Source organism: Littorina saxatilis, linkage group LG15 (assembly GCF_037325665.1).
Source record: "Littorina saxatilis isolate snail1 linkage group LG15, US_GU_Lsax_2.0, whole genome shotgun sequence".
Taxonomy (NCBI): domain Eukaryota; kingdom Metazoa; phylum Mollusca; class Gastropoda; order Littorinimorpha; family Littorinidae; genus Littorina; species Littorina saxatilis.
In genome coordinates, this window is record NC_090259.1 from 24,417,711 (window position 1) to 24,436,872 (window position 19,162).

The window sequence follows — 19,162 nt, forward strand, 5'->3', positions numbered from 1 at the left end:
ATTTTGTATACATGTCATGATTGTAACTTTTGTTAAAATAAACTTATGTTTAAACCAACAATATAGGCATACAACCTCTGAAACCGAATGAGTCACAGCGCTTCATCTCGCCCCTGGTGACAATGACCCTAACCACAAAATCATCGGGACTTCAAATACAACACGACAATGGTCACACAACCAGTGAAACTAAATTAGTCAAAGCGCTTCATTTCGCGCCCTCTGACAATGACCCCATGCTAGTAACCACGGCTACCTTCAGACAAATTATCGAGGCACAAATCGTCACCACTGGTTGTGCATGTAATAGCCCCCTTTCAGGTGTTTTTCTGAGGGCACACCTGTTGAAACTCAGTCCTGCTGTGTCCTCGACAGTTTGCGAATGAATGGTGGTGAGGCTTGAACGAAGGGTGATCGTGGATAGTTTTCACTGTCGAGTGTAGGAAGAGGTGATTCAAGAGAAACAGTGTGTGTGTGTGTGTGTGTGTGTGTGTGTGTGTGTGTCTGTGTGTGTCTGTGTGTGTGTGCGTGTGTTTGTGCGTTCGTGTGTGCGTGCGTGCGTGCGTGCGTGCGTGCGTGTGTATGTGTGTGAATTTCCTTGCTATCGACAAGTGTGAGGTTGTACGTTGAGACAGGTTTTGCTATAAACATTTTTTTCTTCTATTTACCAATCTTTAAACTCCTTCCTTCTCGTTCCTTTCTACTCCAGCCCTGCCCGCCATCTTGACACCCTTCAAATCCCCTTTTCCTCCCCTCCCCCATCTGCCTCCCTGAATTCACACCATTTTTTGGTTATATCAAAAGTCAAATCTTTGTTAACATCGTTGGAATCAACATTTGCAATACAAAATATCGGCTGATTACGTCTGGAAAGAAAACGCAGACGTAATTATTCCACTTGGGTAAACACAACATAAGCATCCTTTGAAACTAAAATCAAACCTGACCAATCAAACAGAATAATCTGTTGGAATCATCCAATCGTCTGACACCTAACAAACGGTGTACGTTTCTTCCATCATAATCATGTCACCTCAACCTCGACCCTCTTGCGAGTGATCAGATGGCTGATACCACCTTAACACGCATACACTTGTGTATCTCATCTAAAGTCGGGTTAAAACCCGGGTACATGCCCCTAATGGCTTTGCCGTGAGGGCGTAAAACTTGAATTTCTCTCGCGAGTGATCAGATGTCAGCGCTCGTGAGTGATGCCAGATGTCTATCGTTTCTTCAACTGCCTTTGTCCACAAGAGGATAGCTTTTCATTGTGATGGCGATGTTTCATCTACCGGAGTCATCACTTTTAATAAAAGCTTCGAAACACCGACAACATAATAACCGAAAGGTGTTCTGTCTGTGTTTCTCCTTTTACATTTTTGTAAAATCCGTCTCTCTAAAAACCTGCAGTTTTGGATAAGCAAGGAAAATTCACAAAAACTTTACCGAGCTGATATGATCTCGTATGTTAGTTTTTCTTTCCGTCTTGTCTGTCTGCCTTGCCTGCCTGCCTGAATTCCAGCTCGCCAGCAAGCCTGCTGTCTGCCGGCCTGCCTGTCGGTCTGTCTGTCTGTCTGCCCGCCTGCCTCAATTCCAGGTCGCCTGCAAGCCTGTCTTCCTGCCTGCCTGCCTGTCGGTCGGTCTGTCTGTCTGTTCGATGACTTATGCAAGTTTCATGTCAACTCCAAAAATAACAGATATATTATAAGCATTTACAAACAAAATCTAATCTCAGCGATCACCAAACCAGGCATCTAAAATAAAGCTACTGTTCGGCAGCCAATTGCCTCCAATATAAGGTTACACTACGGAACGATTAGGTCCTTTCAGATAAACGCCACGGCTCCTTCGACTAATTCGCTCCTTCGCCAAGGTAGCTTCATGCACTATTGCATGACACTGTAAACGAAGCCGAACCACAACAACAAAACTGTAGATGTCAGTACACCTTTCATATCTGCAAAACAATTACCGAGGGGAAAGATGATCGCATTCGCAAAGTTCAGTGACGTGTCCAAACTGTGGTGATATCAGCCGAACCACAACAACAAAATGTCTACTTTCTACTATATCTTCGAAATCTACGAAACAATGCGCGAGCGGAGAGATGATCGCTTTCGCAAAGTTCAGTGACGTGTCCAAACTGTGGTGATATCAGGCGAACCCCAACTACAAAATGTCTACTTTCTACTATATCTTCGAAATCTACGAAACAATGCGCGAGCGGAGAGATGATCGCTTTCGCAAAGTTCAGTGATGTGTCCAAACTGTGATGATATCAGCCGAACCCCAACTTCAAAATGTCTACTTTCGCTATATCTTCGAAATCTACGAAACAATGCGCGAGCGGAGAGATAATCGCTTTCGCAGTGTTCGCTGGCGTGTCAAAAGCGTGATGATTCAAGTTAAAAAACACTTGCAAAGACATTCTCCAGAGATATTTCTCAAATGAAATGGAGCAAAACACCAGCGGTGATTTTCAAAAAGACCAGGTGCCACTCGCCGCTGATTTTCAAAAAGACTAGGTGCCACTCGCCGCTGATTTTCAAAAAGACTAGGTGCCACTCGCCGCTGATTATCAAAAAGACTAGGTGCCACTCGCCGCTGATTTTCAAAAAGACTAGGTGCCACTCGCCGCTGATTTTCAAAAAGACTAGGTGCCACTCGCCGCTGATTTTCAAAAAGACTAGGTGCCACTCGCCGCTGATTATCAAAAAGACTAGGTGCCACTAGCCGCTGATTATCAAAAAGACTAGGTGCCACTCGCCGCTGATTTTCAAAAAGACTAGGTGCCACTCGCCGCTGATTTTCAAAAAGACTAGGTGCCACTCGCCGCTGATTATCAAAAAGACTAGGTGCCACTCGCCGCTGATTTTCAAAAAGACTAGGTGCCACTCGCCGCTGATTTTCAAAAAGACTAGGTGCCACTCGCCGCTGATTTTCAAAAAGACTAGGTGCCACTCGCCGCTGATTATCAAAAAGACTAGGTGCCACTCGCCGCTGATTATCAAAAAGACTAGGTGCCACTCGCCGCTGATTTTCAAAAAGACTAGGTGCCACTCGCCGCTGATTTTCAAAAAGACTAGGTGCCACCCGCCGCTGATATACCAGACTCTATAGGTAGGATACAGGCAGTTAGTTTTTAGACGACGTTGTCTCCGATTCTTTCCAACAGAACCACCTTCATATATTTCTAAATGTCGGTACAACTTTGATATCTACAAAAGAACAAATGAACGGAAAAACGATCGCTTCCACAGTGCGTAACTGACGTGTCAAAATCGTGATGATATCAGCGTCATTGCATGAGAAGCACGATCGCGAGACAGATGATTGTCCTCATATCAAATGGAGCGAACGATCAGCAATGATATTCGGAGAAGCTAGGTGCCAGTACGCTGATGATATCGGACACAAGGGAGCACAAAGTGTTATGGGAACTACGCTCTCTCGACACCGAATGTAACATGCCATCATATTAAATGGAGCGACAAATCAGAAATGATTTTGGAGAGACTAGTAGGTGCCAACATGCCGATGACATGGGACAAAAGGGAGGAAAAAGAGGATCCATTATCAGATGTCGTTGTCTCAAATTCTTTCTGAATATCCGACGGATCGACAGATGATCGCTTTTATCGTGTCTATAGCTCTACAATATAAGCGATGATATCTGACTCGATGACAGGAGGCGAATTGGAGACTGTTTACTTTCGCTTCAACACCTATTGAAGAAAAAAAGAAAACGTCTCTAGTCGCCGAATTTGCCGATGACATTGGACACTTCTTCTTCTTGTCGTTCGCTGTTAGATCGTCAGTCCGGACTGCAGGGCGAAACGTGCTGTCCTCTCCAAGTCCTCTTTGGGGCCGTATAGCTTCTTTTGTAGCGCTGTCTCCTCTGGCCAGGTGGTGTCCCTCAGAGCACTGTGGTATGGACAAGCCAGCAGGATGTGCTCTCGAGGGAGGAATAATTAGGGGCATACAAAAACCTGTACGCTGCTCTGACCACCTAGAATATTCACCTCGTATTCTTAGTGCACACACATAATATAAAATCAAAACGGAGTAAACTTGTGCGTTACAATGACCACTGCCATCACCATAGCATGATAGCTTCGCAGTCTTTGTGCTGACAAGCAATCCAATCTAAAGGCAAAACCTGTGCAAAGCTCCAAAGCGTGTACAGACAGACACAGGGGCAAGTGTTTCTACCCATAACATCAACGCAGCGTGAGTGTGCGTAATTGTTTAGTGGACGGGTACACTGTTTATCCACGGGCGGGTAGTATGGTGAAGGGGGATGGCGTTCTGAAGTGGAACCCTGCCTTACGCCTGGGACAACAGACTCCTCCCTGAGTACTCTGCTTATCACGAAGTCAAACCCTGTCAACATTCCGTCAGCTCCTTGGGGACAACATGTGGGCTTCGGACAGTACGTGCTACCAGTGTTATTTTTCATAGAAGTCATTCTCAAGAATTCTGAAAAGTCATCAGAAATTGTGAAAGAAACAATTGAAAGTCAGCAGAGACTTTCTTCCGAGATTTGTTACAATCTCTTAGCAGAGAAAGAGATAGAGAGAAAAAAGTATCCCTTCACAGACAGCCTATTGGGAGCATCAGACCCTCCTCAAGGGGGACCGAGATTTACATTGCAAAGTCCCATTGTGGGGGACGTATCACAAAGAAATCTAGTCCTGAGGAGGACCATTGTTTTTGTACCTTGACCAGACATGTATTTCAACACTATTGTGTCTCATCAGTGGTCAGGTGGTACTGATGGCGAGAGTTGTCAACCCATGGTATCCAACCAAGAAGCAAACCACTCTCTGAATGGTAGCTTCTGTTGGCATGGGAGACTACCCTCATCTGAAAAGCCCAAGGGAAACACTTTGATTTCAGGTCAAAGTCTGGAATTAATATTAATTAAGAAAGAATTTAGAAATTTAGACAAGTTTTAATCAAGAAATTAGGTTAAAACAAGGGAAATTTGAAAAAGCCTAAAGGGAGGTAACTGTACCAGCCTGGAGATCCAGAAATGGATATGCGAACAAGTTAGATCTAATTTTGAAAAGATTAAACAGCAAAAGCGGTCAACTTTTCACTGCTGTTCAACACAGGAATTGGTAAAGAAGTTTTCTGCAAGGCTTGTTTAATTGGATCGCTTTAATGGCGATGCAACTTTCACGGTGACCACATTATAAAACATCAGAAATTGTGAAAGAAACAATTGAAAGTCAGCAGAGACTTTCTTCCGAGATTTGTTAAAATCTCTTAGCAGAGAAAGAGAAAGAGAGAAAAAAAAGTATCCCTTCACAGACAGCCTATTTACTATGCAAAGTCCCTTTGTGGGGGACGTATCACAAGGAAATATAGTCCTGAGGAGGACCATTGTTTTTGTACCTTGACCAGACACATATATATATATATACAGTGAGTAGTGATCAGACATAAGATTATGAAATTGTACAGAAAAAACGTCTAGCTGGAAGCATGCCGCTTTCCCTTCCCCTCTCAACCAGTCTCCGCAGGAATATTTGTCATTCACAAAATGATGCAATATCGTGAAAATCGGAAGAAAGAACTGTCTCAACAAAGTGATTTATTCGCTAGATTCGTGAGTTCAGCCAAGTGGGCTTTCTGTTGCATTTGCAGTAGCTTGCAAAATCTGTTTGAGAGGCAAGGACACAATAGGAAACAAAACACCTCCGTTTTCTCATCCGTCACACGCAGGCCAAAGCCCCAACAAGAGACGGACACATCCCCACACACACTCACCGTTTTCTTTTTCTTATGCTCATCTATTATATCACTGAACATTTAACCCAAGCAGAATTAACACAAGTACACAACCACCTCAAACAACTAACAATACAATACAATACAATACAATACAATACAATACAATACAATACAATACAATACAATATACACCCACAAAAGTTAAATGTTCCCATACCAGATGTTTCCAGCACTTTTCGCACAACACAACACAGCACAACACAACACAACACAACACAACACATCACAACACAACACAACACAACACAACACAACGCAACACAGAAAAAAAAGTTCAAGGTTCCCATACCTGGTGTTTCCAGCACTTTCCGCTTCTGGCACTCTTCCACGTCAACGCCCTTGGACTCGCGTGACCTGCCACGACCCTCCGCGCTCTGCTGACTCCCCGTCGACCTCCCGTGACTGTCCACGCTTCGCTGACTCCGCTCAGACCGTCCCAGACTCTCCACGCTTTGCTGACTCCGTTGAGAACTTCTTCCCTGGCTGTCGGCGCTCCGGTGACTCTTCACCGATCTTCCGTGGCTGTCAGAACTTTTCTGGCTGCCTACTGATCGTCCGTGGCTATCGATGCTTCCCTGGCTTCCAGAGTGGACCAGCTGGTGATGGTCTTCGGGGATGTCGTAGTGGTCAAAGCTGCCATGAAAGTGCTGTCCGTGACCTGCCTGGCCGCCAGAGTGGACCAGTTGCCCGCGGCTGCCTTGCGGGATGAGTTGTGCGTGACTGCCTGAACCAGCGTGTTGAAATTGCACGTGCATACCGTGATGATGGTCGTGATGGGTCAGGATTCCAGGGTGTTCTTGAGGTGGGTAGCCATGCACGGCGTTGCCTTGGTTACTGCTACCTGAGTTTGGGAGTGTGCAGAGGGTGCCTGTGCTGGCCTTGGAGGCTGCCGGTGCGTTACCTTGGTGACCTGAATGCCCCGAGGTTTGCACATTTTGTCCTGACGTGCCCCTTCCGCCAGCAGATTGTCTCACCCCTTCTGCAAAGTCCTGGGTACCACGGCTGACCGGGTTACCCTGTGTAGCAAAGTACCCGAGACTTCCTTCACTGTTGCTGCCTTGGCTACCCAGTCTTGGCAGAGTTCTTCTTGCGGCGGATCGCACAAAGGCCTGATCGCTCTTCTGGCGCATAAGGCTGCCTGTTCTCTCAAAGGCCTGGTGCTGACTTCCCTGAAACTGCTGGCCTGTCTGCTGTACGCCAGTCAAACGCTGAGGATTGTCGACACTCCCGTAAAACCAGAGCTTGGGTTGCTCAGAGTTTTGGAGCTGTTGCTGACCGTTAGACTGTGTGCTCGGGATTCTGTTATCCACGGGTATACCCTGAGAAGACGGTCTAGGCAGGTGCCCATTGCCGCCTAAAGGACCGTCTACATTGCCGTAGTTGACCAGACCGCCCTGCTGCGCGCTGCTGACAGAAGGACCGTTTACACTGCCATAGTCTACCAACCCGCCTTGCCCAAAGCCACGCATTCCACCCTGAAGTATATCAACGCTACCATAGTTCACAAGGCCTCCAGGACCATCGGAGCTACCCATGTGATGTATTCTGCTCAAGTTGTCCACGCTGCCGTAGTCAAAAACTCTGCCATCAATGTCCGGCGCGCGGCTGAAACGCTGAGCCAAGTTCTGGGGCTGCAAGACGTTCTCCTGACTCGCTGAGGTGGTCAGGTGACGACGGTGGTGAGCAGGATACCCGGGTGGCATGTCGTTGAAAGGAGGCTCGTGAGCGTCCAGGAAGCTACCCTGGCTGCCCACGCGACGTCGTGGTCCGAGGGTGGCGAACTGAGCAAGGCTACCCCCATAGCTCTGAAGACTCAGTCGGTGGTGGTCCAGCTCCTCGGGACAGAGAAGGTTCCCCGCACTGTTGACACGAACACGACGCTGGAGATTCTGAGGGTCGTTGGCGTTGGATGGATTCTGACGTTGCACGTGCAGATGATTGTCGTTCTGATGACTTGCTGTGACCTTGGCTGGCTGCGGACGACGACTCGGTTGATGCGGGTGGGCAAAACCGTCACCACGAAGACGATTGAAATCTACACTTTCTGAGCGTTTAACAGGTCTTTGAGGTAGAGTGTCAAAGCCGTCGGTTTCATGGTGTCTAACATCTCTCTGAGCAGGTTTAAAATCTTCGATCTGATGATGGTTAAAATGTCCTGGATTGTGATTAAAACCTTCGCTGTTGGGGTGACTGAAATCTTGAATTGGCCGGCGATTTTTGCGGTTAAAACCTTCGTTGTTGGGGTGACTAAAATCGTCACTCTGCGGGTGTTTAGGACCATGGTTCACCGGATACTGTCTCTGTGGTGCCTCAGCGTGGTCTTTTAGTGCAGGATTGTTTGGCTGCTGGGGAAAGAAATGTTCAAAATGTTTACCGCCGCCTGCATCAGCTGAGTTAATGGCTGCTGCATTACGTCTGTGGGCACTTTGGGTGTTGGTCTGATCAGCGAAAGTGACGGACTGCTGTGGATCACAAAGCAGATTCTGCAGCTCTGGATTTTCCAAACCACCAAGGTCGTCTGTTTCATCAAAGTCTGCTTCGTAGGCATTGTCCTCGTCGGCAGAGATACTGGAGTCATCTGAACACTCCAGTAGGACCTGATGCTCCGACTCTTCAATTCTGTTGATGATGATCTCACCGACCTCGTCGTCGTCGAGGGCTAAGGACTTCTCTGGAGTGTTGTTGGGGATGCGACGTTGTGGTGTGGCTGACACGTGACTTTGAACATCTCTTTCCTGTTCCCCTTCGTCCAACAGGAAGTCTTCTTCGTCTGGTGGGAAGTCAGGATCATCGTCCCAAGCTGTTTCACCTCTGTCGCAAGAATGTCCACCAAAGTCTGTCTGTTCCTCGAACTCCTGTGGGTGATTAGTAAGGTTGTCGTGTTGCAAAAGCTCTTCTTGGTTAACGGTGTTCGTTGGGTACCCTCTCTTCTCGGCAGTGTTGAGAACTGGACAAATGCTAGCAGATTCGTTGTTTTCGTGATTGGATTTAACAGGCGTGTTGCTGACTGTTGAACACGCTGACTTTTCTGGCGTGAGAGTACGACTGGAGGCACCACTGGGTTTCTGCGGGCTTAGAAAGAAATCGTTGGAAGGAAAGCGTGACTTTTCGGGAGTGGTGCACGCAGAAGAAGAACTACCTGTCTTGTCTGGCGTTTGAAAGTTCACCCCATTCCTGTATTTCACGGGTGTGTCACTAAGACTCCTAGCGCGGGGTGTGCCGGGTTTGTTTCCACCGAAATAGACAGCCTTGGTGTTGGTTCGGTCAAGAAAAGTGGTGCCATGGTAAGTGCTTACCTCCGGATCTTGGGTTAGGTCCGCATCATGCTTGGCTCTGTCATAATCAAGCTTAGTTGTCTCAACCAAACTGACCCCTTGGTTCGTCTGGTCAAGCAAGGATATCCCTGGGTTGTTGGTCTGGTCTGTGAAGGTGGCCGGTTTCTCCGGACCATCACGGAGCCTTAGTCTCTTGCATGGACTGACCAGATTGTCGCCGCTGGCGGTGCTGGCGTTGTTCTCACCATCACTGTCTGGCTGCGGCGACTGTTGGTGTTGTGGTTGTTGTGGCTGCATTGGGTCGCGTCGCTTGAGGTTGCTGTCCATTCTAACCCTGCGACAGAGATGAACACAATTTGTACCAAAAAAATAAAAACATTCTTTACATCAGAACTCTTGGGAAAGAGTTGTAAAAAAACACACACACAAAAACTGAGCACGAGAAAGCGCCGGATTGTCTTCTCATTCTTTGAAAAAAATATTTTTAAACGATGCAAAATGTGGTTTTATCTTTCACTCTATTAGTCATTTTCTGGTTCACTTCTGTTTACTTTTGCTTTCTGGTTCTCTTTCCTTTCCCTAATTAATTAATGTTGCCCTGAACAAAATTCTATAATTGGTGAAAGTCTGACACCAGACTTGAGCTGTCCTTGTCTTGTCTCTTTACTTTTTTTCTTAACAGATTCAAAATACTGTAGTGCAATGAGTTGCAATCTGTCTGAAAAGAAAACCGTGATTTATGTAGATTCGCAAAAAGTTGGATATATTTCATGCCTGGAGTTTGTTTGTTTGTACAAGCACATGTCAACCCAACCACCCTTGTATTCCACCCACTCCGACACTTTTCAGTCTCCATTATACCTTTGTTGTTTGTCAAATATGTATAGTTTATAAATATATATACATATGTATGCATTTTTGTTTGTTTCTTGTTTGTTTTGGTTTAAAGAAATATTTGTCAAAGCCTCGTCGCAAGATATTGCAATCCGTATGCTACATTCTCCTGTAAGGGTCACCACCATAAGCTTTAGCTTGTTTTTTTTTTTTTTTTGTTTTTTTTTTTCCAAACAATTTTATTCACATAAATAACAACAATTAACAATATCTCATACAATGAATTAAATACAACTTATTGAGAACAGCAAGCTAACTTTTTTAACGTTTTGTTCTTCGAACACTCACACAAAAATGCTTCTTATCTGTAACTGCCTATTAAAAATACTTTCCAACGGTAAAAACGAATTTGTTTTTTTATATATACTAACGCACATCTTTCCGATTAAGATAATGTGGTTCAATTTATACATAGTTGCCTTTCTCACCATTACAAAATGCATACCAAATAAAACATCACTAACATTCAAAATAATCTTAATTTCTAAAGTACGAAAAATAAATTCTTCAATAAACTTCCAGAATTTGTATACAACCGGGCATTCAAAAAAGAAGTGTTCAATGAAATCAGTTACATCACAGCAGTAATTACATTTATTAGTTTCCGTTACTTTCATTTTACACAGGAGAATGTTGGTCGGATAAATGTTGTGCATAATTTTCCAGTGTAAAACTCTTGAGCTTGTTGTTGATCCTTAACATGTATTATGTTGAAATATCTATGAATTGTTGAATACACACTGTTTAAACCAAAGCGCTTCATAATTACTGGGTGCAACTCAGTACTGTTGTGACTTGATCCACGTGTGTATGGTTGAATGGTCATGTCTTTCTTTCTGTTTTAATGTTGTTGTTGTTGTTGTTGTTGTGGGTGTGTGTTGGTCGGTTGACAGACGTGTTTTTGTCATTACCCAACTATTACAGTGTCTGAGACAGAAACACGTGTGCCTGGCGTGGAGAGATAGGGGGGGGGGGGGGGGGGGCGGGACCAGGGGTGTTAAGGGTGAAATGAAAAACAGGAGTAAAAACAATGAGAAAACGGTATTTCAACGGGGGTATCCACTTTCTACAACATAAACCATGTTTTTATACAGTACTGCCAGTCCGGTTGAATGACATGAGCACAAAGAGATAATCTGGTTGCCATATTTTCTAACCATTTAGTACCATCTCACAGACAACTAGAGCTAAGAATAAAACTAAGACAACATGCGAAGACGAATAAACAAACGAACATTACATAAATAATGGTACGAATGAATGAACAAAAAAAATATGAGAGAGAGAGAGAGAGAGAGAGAGAGAGAGAGAGAGAGAGAGAGAGAGAGAGAGAGAGAGAGAGAGAGAGAGAGAGAGAGAGAGAGAAGAGAACTCGAACTCGAACACTTTATTACCGAGGGATGATAGCATTAGGTCCATATGGTCCTCTCTTACTTAGAGAGAGCGAGAGAGAGAGAGAGCGAGCGAGAGAGAGAGAGAGAGACAGAGACAGAGACAGAGACAGAGAGAGGGAGAGAGAGAAATAGAGACTGAGAGACGGACAGACAGACAGACAGACAAACAGAAAGAGAGACAGACAGACAGACAGACAGACAAACAGAAAGAGAGACAGACAGACAGACAGACAGACAGATTTAAAGACGGACTGAATCACAGATAGACTATTTGAATCAGTCTTTAGCTCAGGTACAAGTGGGTACACAAGTGGTACCATACGCTACAATCAGAATGTTCTCCAGCCCAGTAAGTCACTTTAAGATAGCTCTAACAATGTATACACATGCAACTCCCCCTCCCCCGCGTGGCCTAAATTAGTTCCATGTTCGAATTATCCTTATCAGCCGCAGATAGGTAACGCTCTTCTCTGTTTTCTCTTGACACCAACACGTCAATTGCTGGGGTTGTGATTCTCCGCATCCTTACCTGGTTGTCTGGGTCTACTTTGACTGTGAAAATGTCGGCTCTTTTGGCTCCAGAACACATCTGTGAAACAGACCATCAACAATCGCCTATGTTCGAATTGTCTTTAGGCCTACAAAAAAATAGGTGTGGTTACGGTAACCCGACCTACCCTATTTTTTGGGGCCGACCCTATAACTTTTTATTACATTTGTCAAAAAAATACCCAAAACAACAAGTAAACGAGTGCAGAAAACGCAATGAAAGCGAAAGCGCCCGAGTCGCACACTCATTTCCCTGTCAAGTAGGTTTAATTTGTACACATTAGAAAAAAAAGTTTAAAAAAAAAAAAAAAGTGATTGCCTACCTTCCTACCCTATTTTTTTTGGCTATGTTACCGTAACCACACCTATTATTTTTTTTGGCCTTATCATTCGCAGATAGGTCAGGAGGTTACTTTCTGTGTCCTCGTGATACCTACACGCAGACGACTGTGTTTCAATTCAATTCACAACGTCTTCTTAGCCAGCTCCTTAGACTCTTCTTCGTCTGTGAGAATGTCGGCTTTTTGGCTTGTGATACTTTGTAAAACTAAAAGACCATGAGTAGTCCTTTATTACATCGCACTGCTCCGACACCTAGGAAAAGAAGGTTTCACCATACAGGCCCCAAATTAAGCTAACGCACACCCACGAGTGCTAATGCTTTTCAGAAGTCGGTAAGTTTTGCGAACATTTGATCAACATCTGTTGTGCTGTGAAGAAAGGACTTCGCGCGCGGTTCTTGATCAGGTGTGCGTCAAGAGTAAATAACGGTTTCACACAACCTTGCTATGATACTCTCAGACCATCCTCCAGTTTAACAGAAAATCCTGAATCTCTTAAGGGCTGTAAAGCTAAACTCCCAAACCCTTATAGTACTGTCCCACCAAAAAGCTCCAATCCCTCGTGTGTTGTAGCCCGGAACAGATATCTTCGGCCACAGTTCTTCAAGAAAAACACGGAAACTACTCCACAAGGAAGAGTCCTCTAGCCAAAACCCCTGAATCTCTAAGGTGCTGTAAACCCGAACAAACCGAATCCCTCGAGTGCTGTAGTTTTTTTTTTCATTGTAAAGCGCTTAGAGAACGTAAAGCGCTCTATAAATCTCCCATATTATTATTATTATTAGTAGTATAGAATGGACATCTCAGGCCAGAAAAACATGGACACAACAACACAGACGAAAATGTCCCATAGCAAACAAAATACAGCAAAGCGGGGAGTTTTTATGACAAGAGTTCCACAGAAAGAAACCATTGGAAGCTCCCAACGCAAGCCAGTTCGATAAGGCAGGCCCCGGGAGAGTTCCTCCAAATTGCAAAGCGTGGCTTCTGCTTATGTTACGGTCCGCGCGTCCGTCGCCTCTTACAACACGACCGACGCTTTGTAACCTGACGTCATAAAATTCTACGTCACGGGTAACAGTTAAAAACAGTCCCGAATAAAACCTCGGTTCGTCAACAGTCAGCCATTTGGTTACAGGTCACAAGAACAAGCAAATAAAGTGTACAGAATAATTCTAATTTCAAAAGTTACCTAGAGAAACGTAAACAAACATCCTCGATCGCCTTGAATCTAAGACGATCGAGAGTGTCGGTTCGTTGCTAAAGGTACGAGACAATCAGGGAAGACAAGGAGAAGCAAGGTATGTTGTTTATGTTGTCGACACGAAGTTGAGTCAGTTTCAACACAGGACCAAATTTCTTTGTCTGTAAAGTTTAATACTTTGCAACGGCTTCCTTGAATTTGGGATGTTGTTCGTGAATGTTATCACCTGACTTTTGCACGGCAAGTTCGGGGGAGAAAAAAAGAAATCAAAAACAACATGTTACCACCCTGAAGTTTGTCGCCCGTTGAAACAACGCGAATAGCGTCTTGTGCCCAAAGTTTATATTAGTGACGTCATTTAATCCTGCGCAACATATTTTTGCTCGGCAAAGCTGGGGAGAAATCAAGATCAAAACCAACCTGTTATTGCCCACACGGTTGTCGCCTATTACGACAACAAGGCTTGTGACTTGTAACCCAAGTTTACATTTCAGACGTCATAAACTTTTACTTTATCTGTTTTTGCTCGACAAAGCTCGGGAGAAAAAAAAATCAATGATAAAAGGGGAAGACACATTTCAATCTCGAGGCTAAATAGACGCTCAGAAGTCGAAAAGGAAGTCTGAGAAACCGTTGTGAGCTGTGAAGAGGAAGGTGTCCCTGTGTGGGTACACAGCTATCAGCGAAACCGTTAAATGCAAACAACACACACCATAAATTGTTCGAGTCCTTTGAGTGACCGTGTCGGTTTTAACTAAATAAACTCCTGTCTAGAGCATTACCGAGTTTTTATGGGGACTGGCCACGAGGACGCAACCGATCGTGAGGTGAGAATTTTAACAAAAGTATAAATTTTTTATTCAGTTGCATAAATACAAAGCCGTAATTGAAATTTGTAATTAAGGGAGCACAACAAGATAAACTTATAAATGTGCTCTTAACAAAAGTATGCTACGTGTACGATAATTCGGTAATAAATCATTGGTGGGCTGTGTTAAAAGAGTCTGACGTAGTGTCTTCCCCCTATCCCCTACTATGACAGACAATAAGAAACACACACACACACACACACAAACACGCACGCACAAACACAAAACACACACACACACACACACACACACACACACACACACACACACACACACACACACACACACACACACACGTTCATGCATAGAAGAGGAACGTGTGACAACAACATCAGAGTGAATTCTGGTTGTCGTTTTATTTTGGTTTTTTTTCACATAGTTTTCCTCTCAGATAAGGCGTCTAACTTCTGGGAAAGAAATTATCCAAACTATGTCTTTGTTACAAAACATAGCATCCAACGAAGCTCGAAAGCATTCAAATTCGAGCAGGAAGACCTCACTCAAACTCAGCACGATTCAGTTTTTCTCAACTCAAACTCAGCACGATTCACATTTTCTCCAAATTTAACGCAGTTTGACACGACCCCTAAGCTTCTGAGCTCTCTGAGCTCGGTAATCGTCTCCACAAACTCGTCACCGTGGTGTGAAGTATGCCCGAAGACAGCCCTCAGGTGATTGGGGCTGCGACCTCGGCGACGAGACGATGTAGTTACCAGTTTAAAAACTTCCACTCATTCTGATAATCGGTGAAACCTATTTTCAGATGGATTCGTAAATACGATACGAAAAAATAATTTGTAAAAAGATTAAAAAAAATTTTTTTTAAAGGAGAACAAAGTTTACAAGTTTTAAAATTCAAAAAAACAAATGTCAAGACTTGCACCGATTTTCTTATCCCAGAATAAAGCCAAGAAGATAGGCAATGATTGACTCATGACCACAGTGCTGTTCACTGCTTCACGCTGAAAGAAACTCGTCTACCTTTTCATACCAAACTGGGTAACCGAAGGAACTTCAGAGGACACATTCCTCCAAGAGGGATGGGTCTCAACTCGAAGTTATTATCTTTGAATAAGATGTATGTAGAGGATTTCATTTTCCAAAATCTAGATGAAAATTGTTTTCAAATTCAGCAGGCGGTGATAGACAATGCCATACAGAAGCAACGTATGAAATCTGCACGAACAATAAGCAGACTCTGTGGGATGAAATGTTGATCCAAAACGTTTATCTTTCTGATCGTTGAGATTTTTGTTTGTTTGTTTGCTTAACGCCCAGCCGACCACGAAGGGCCATATCAGGGCGGTGCTTCTTTGACATATAACGTGCGCCACACACAAGACAGAAGTCGCAGCACAGGCTTCATGTCTCACCCAGTCACATTATTCTGACACCGGACCAACCAGTCTTAGATAATGCCAGACGCCAGGCGGAGCAGCCACTAGATTGCCAATTTTAAAGTCTTAGGTATGACCCGGCCGGGGTTCGAACCCACGACCTCCCGATCACGGGGCGAACGCCTTACCACTAGGCCACCGTGCCGGTCTGATCGTTGAGAAGAGAAGAAAAGAAAGGATGTGTGTTGGTAATGGGATGACCTTACGATGCATGATGGCGTTTGATAAGAACTAAAGCAACCTTAATCACTTGCTTATCCGTTTGTTCGTTCGTTCACTCACTCGAAGGGCCCTAACTGACTCTTTATATTATCATCTTTTTTTCAATTTGCAAAAATAAATAAATTGTATCCTAATTCTGGCTTCACAGTCAAAACATTAACATACAACAACGTCCGCATCCAACGCATGAACAAACAAGGCACGTGGTGTCGGCATGACCCGCAACAAACTGCGCATGTTGACGCTAACCAAGATCAACAATGACGCAAACAGTGATGCTAACGATCTGGACGATGACGTCACTAAGTATTTTCCCTCGAGGATCGAACGAACATCGTGTTTCCGCCCAAAAAAGCCGTTGCAGTGCGAGTTTTATTTCACTCAGTGCCAACGCAGCGGGCCCCCAAGTTTAACACTACAGGGAATGAAAGCGATGCTTACCCCACGCCGTGGAACTGAAAGCGATTGCTTACTACAAACTGTGGAACTGAAAGCGATGCTTACTATATACCCTCAGCGGTAACCATTGCGCAGGATCGGAGGAGCATTTCGTTCCGGAGGAGTCGTCGCCGAGATCCGGCTATACAATCTGGAGTCCTGCAGCTACCCACACGAAGAAGATTTTTTGCACGTTTTAAATATCTATTCAAGTTCCTAGCCAAAACCATAAACTTTAGCGGTACTCCCTACGTCGCTTTGCTCGTGGGCTTCTGCTTGTCTCTTTACCATTATCAAACATTCTGAGAGCTTGCGTCCTTTTTATTAAAATGTTATTTGAAACAGTCGTTTGAAGTTTTACGAAACAACAAATGCAACATCAACAATAGCAGCAAAAGCAAACCAATAAATTTACGAGTTTATATTCAGACTTTTTCGGCTGAGAACGGGCAACATCAATAACCACAGCAACAGCAACAGCAAATAAATTTGTGAGTTTATTTTCAGACTTGATCTCAGCTGAGTTGCATTTAAGTTGAACCCTTCAGGCAAAATGCTACAACTAGTACAAGCAAAGTGAAAGTATACCCTCCCCAGTAGGACGTGTATGATCATCTATGTTCAGTTCAATCTTCGGAGGTTGCTGTGACATACTCGGTAGGACCTCACACAGTTCTTTACACTTTTATCAGGACTCCTACGAGCAGCTCCACACGTAATGCCCTTTGCGACCAGTTCCATAGAATAGGTGGACGCTTAGGCCAAAAAAAAAATAGGTGTGGTTACGGTAACATAGCCAAAAAAAATAGGGTAGGTAGGTAGGCAATCACTTTTTTTTTTTTAACTTTTTTTTCTAATGTGTACAAATTAAACCTACTTGACAGGGAAATAAGTGTGCGACTCGGGCGCTTTCGCTTTCATTGCGTTTTTTGCACTCGGTTTTTTTTTGTTGACAAATGTAATAAAAAGTTATAGGATCGGCCCCTAAAATTAGGGTAGGTCGGGTTACCGTAACCACACCTATTTTTTTTTTTTAGGCCTTAATCAGGACTCCTACGAGCAGCTCCACACGTAATGCCCTTTGCGAGCAGTTCCATAGAACAGGTGGACGCTTAGTTACCCTCCTACAAGTAAAGTTATAGAGTCTGCATGTTCTGTCTTGGACCCCCTTCGTGACCAAGCGTAGATCGCGGAAGAGAATGTTTGCACTGTTCACCTACACCATACAAGCAAACACTGATCGTTTCATTAAAAGCCCATAGACTTCGAGCAATCTGACACACACTCCCTGCCGCGATGCTCATGACAAACTTTGCGTTCAAATCATCTTAAGTCGTCTCTGTGCTTTACCCTGGGGTGGTGCTTATGACAAAACCTGTTTTGGTATCATCATTCTCCCGCTGTGTTTAACCCTGCGGTGCAACTGTTCCACGACAGGTCTATACCCACACTCTCCCCATCCCCCTCCCCCTCCATTTTTCTTGTCACTCTGACCCTTTCTATTTTCCTCCCTGAGTTCTGACCCCATGCTACGCTGACACGCGACCTCCCAGTGTCCATTCTCTACGTCATAATGTCCACTGATGAAAAACTGAAAACTCCATTGACTTCCGTGTCGGACATCCGCTCACCCTCCGTTACGCTATTCCTAAAAGCATTAGTCCTACGGCTGCGGTGAGGATGGAGGGTATGAGTGAGAGCGTGGATGGTAGTGGTGGTGGAGGTCATCGGAGGTTAAATGCGGAAGTGGGTACTAATGCGAATGTGAAGATTTTTTTGGTTAGTTCGTCCAACTCATCCTTTCTCTATTTCTGTCTGTCTGTATGTATCTCTCTCTCTCTCTCTCTCTCTCTCTCTCTCTCTCTCTCTCTCTCTCTCTCTCTCTCTTTCCCCCCCTCTCTCTCTCTCTCTCTCTCTAGAAGTAAGGACCGGTTGTAAGACACTAGACACTAGAATGTTCCGTCTATCTTCTTTTAGTCGCAAACAGCACGGCCAGAGAGCCTTCTCCCACTCTGCTGCCGTTGCGTGGAACTCTCTCCCTTACTCTATCCGACACTGCCAAACATTCTGTTCCTTCAAATCAAACCTTAAAACACACTTCCTCACACAGTATTTTGATTAATTTTATTTCAACATGGTGCATTTTTGAATCAAGTGTTTGAATGTTTTGCCTGTGTTGGTATGCTTGCAGCTTGTATTGATGTAGTGTCTCGTTGTTCACTTGTGTGCTGAATGCTGCTGCACATGCTTTTTTTCTTTGCTTTGTATGTATATGTATGTTTGTCATTGTAAAGCGCTTAGAGAATTTAAAGCGCTCTATAAATCTCCCATATTATTATTATTATTAAGAAAAGGCGTCGCCTTAAACCTCTATCCTTGAAAAATAAAGTTCCATCATCATCATCATCATCATCATATATCTCTCTCTCTCTCTCTCTCTCTCTCTCTCTCTCTCTCTCTCTCTCTCTCTCTCTCTCTCTCTCTCTCTGTCTCTCTCTCTCTCTGTGAAAATGGGTTTGGACATGTGTGGACGTACGGCTATGTCGGCAACGAAAAACACTTTATCAAGGCTTTTCAACAACGCCTAAAAGACTGCTTTACCCAGAACTGGCATAGTAAGCTGGAAGACATTGAGAGGTATGACACATACAAATTGTTTAAACCTGACTTTGGAAGAGAAAAGTACCTTGACCAAATAGACAATCCATATATCCAAAAAGTGTTCACAAAACTCAGACTTGGGGTTTCACCCCTGATGTGCAACAAACAGAGATATTCTG

General features: G+C 44.3%; 1 protein-coding gene across 1 annotated transcript in view; it reads right to left on the reverse strand.

The window, feature by feature from the left end:
• The window catches only part of LOC138947966 (uncharacterized), a 75,463-nt gene extending 65,745 nt beyond the window's left edge, over positions 1-9,718 (reverse strand). The window contains exon 1 of the mRNA XM_070319490.1: positions 6,089-9,718. Within this exon, the coding sequence (XP_070175591.1) occupies positions 6,089-9,401 (3,313 nt within the window). The 5' untranslated portion in view covers positions 9,402-9,718. The remainder of the gene's footprint in view (positions 1-6,088) is intronic.
• Positions 9,719-19,162: the final 9,444 nt, after the last annotated feature.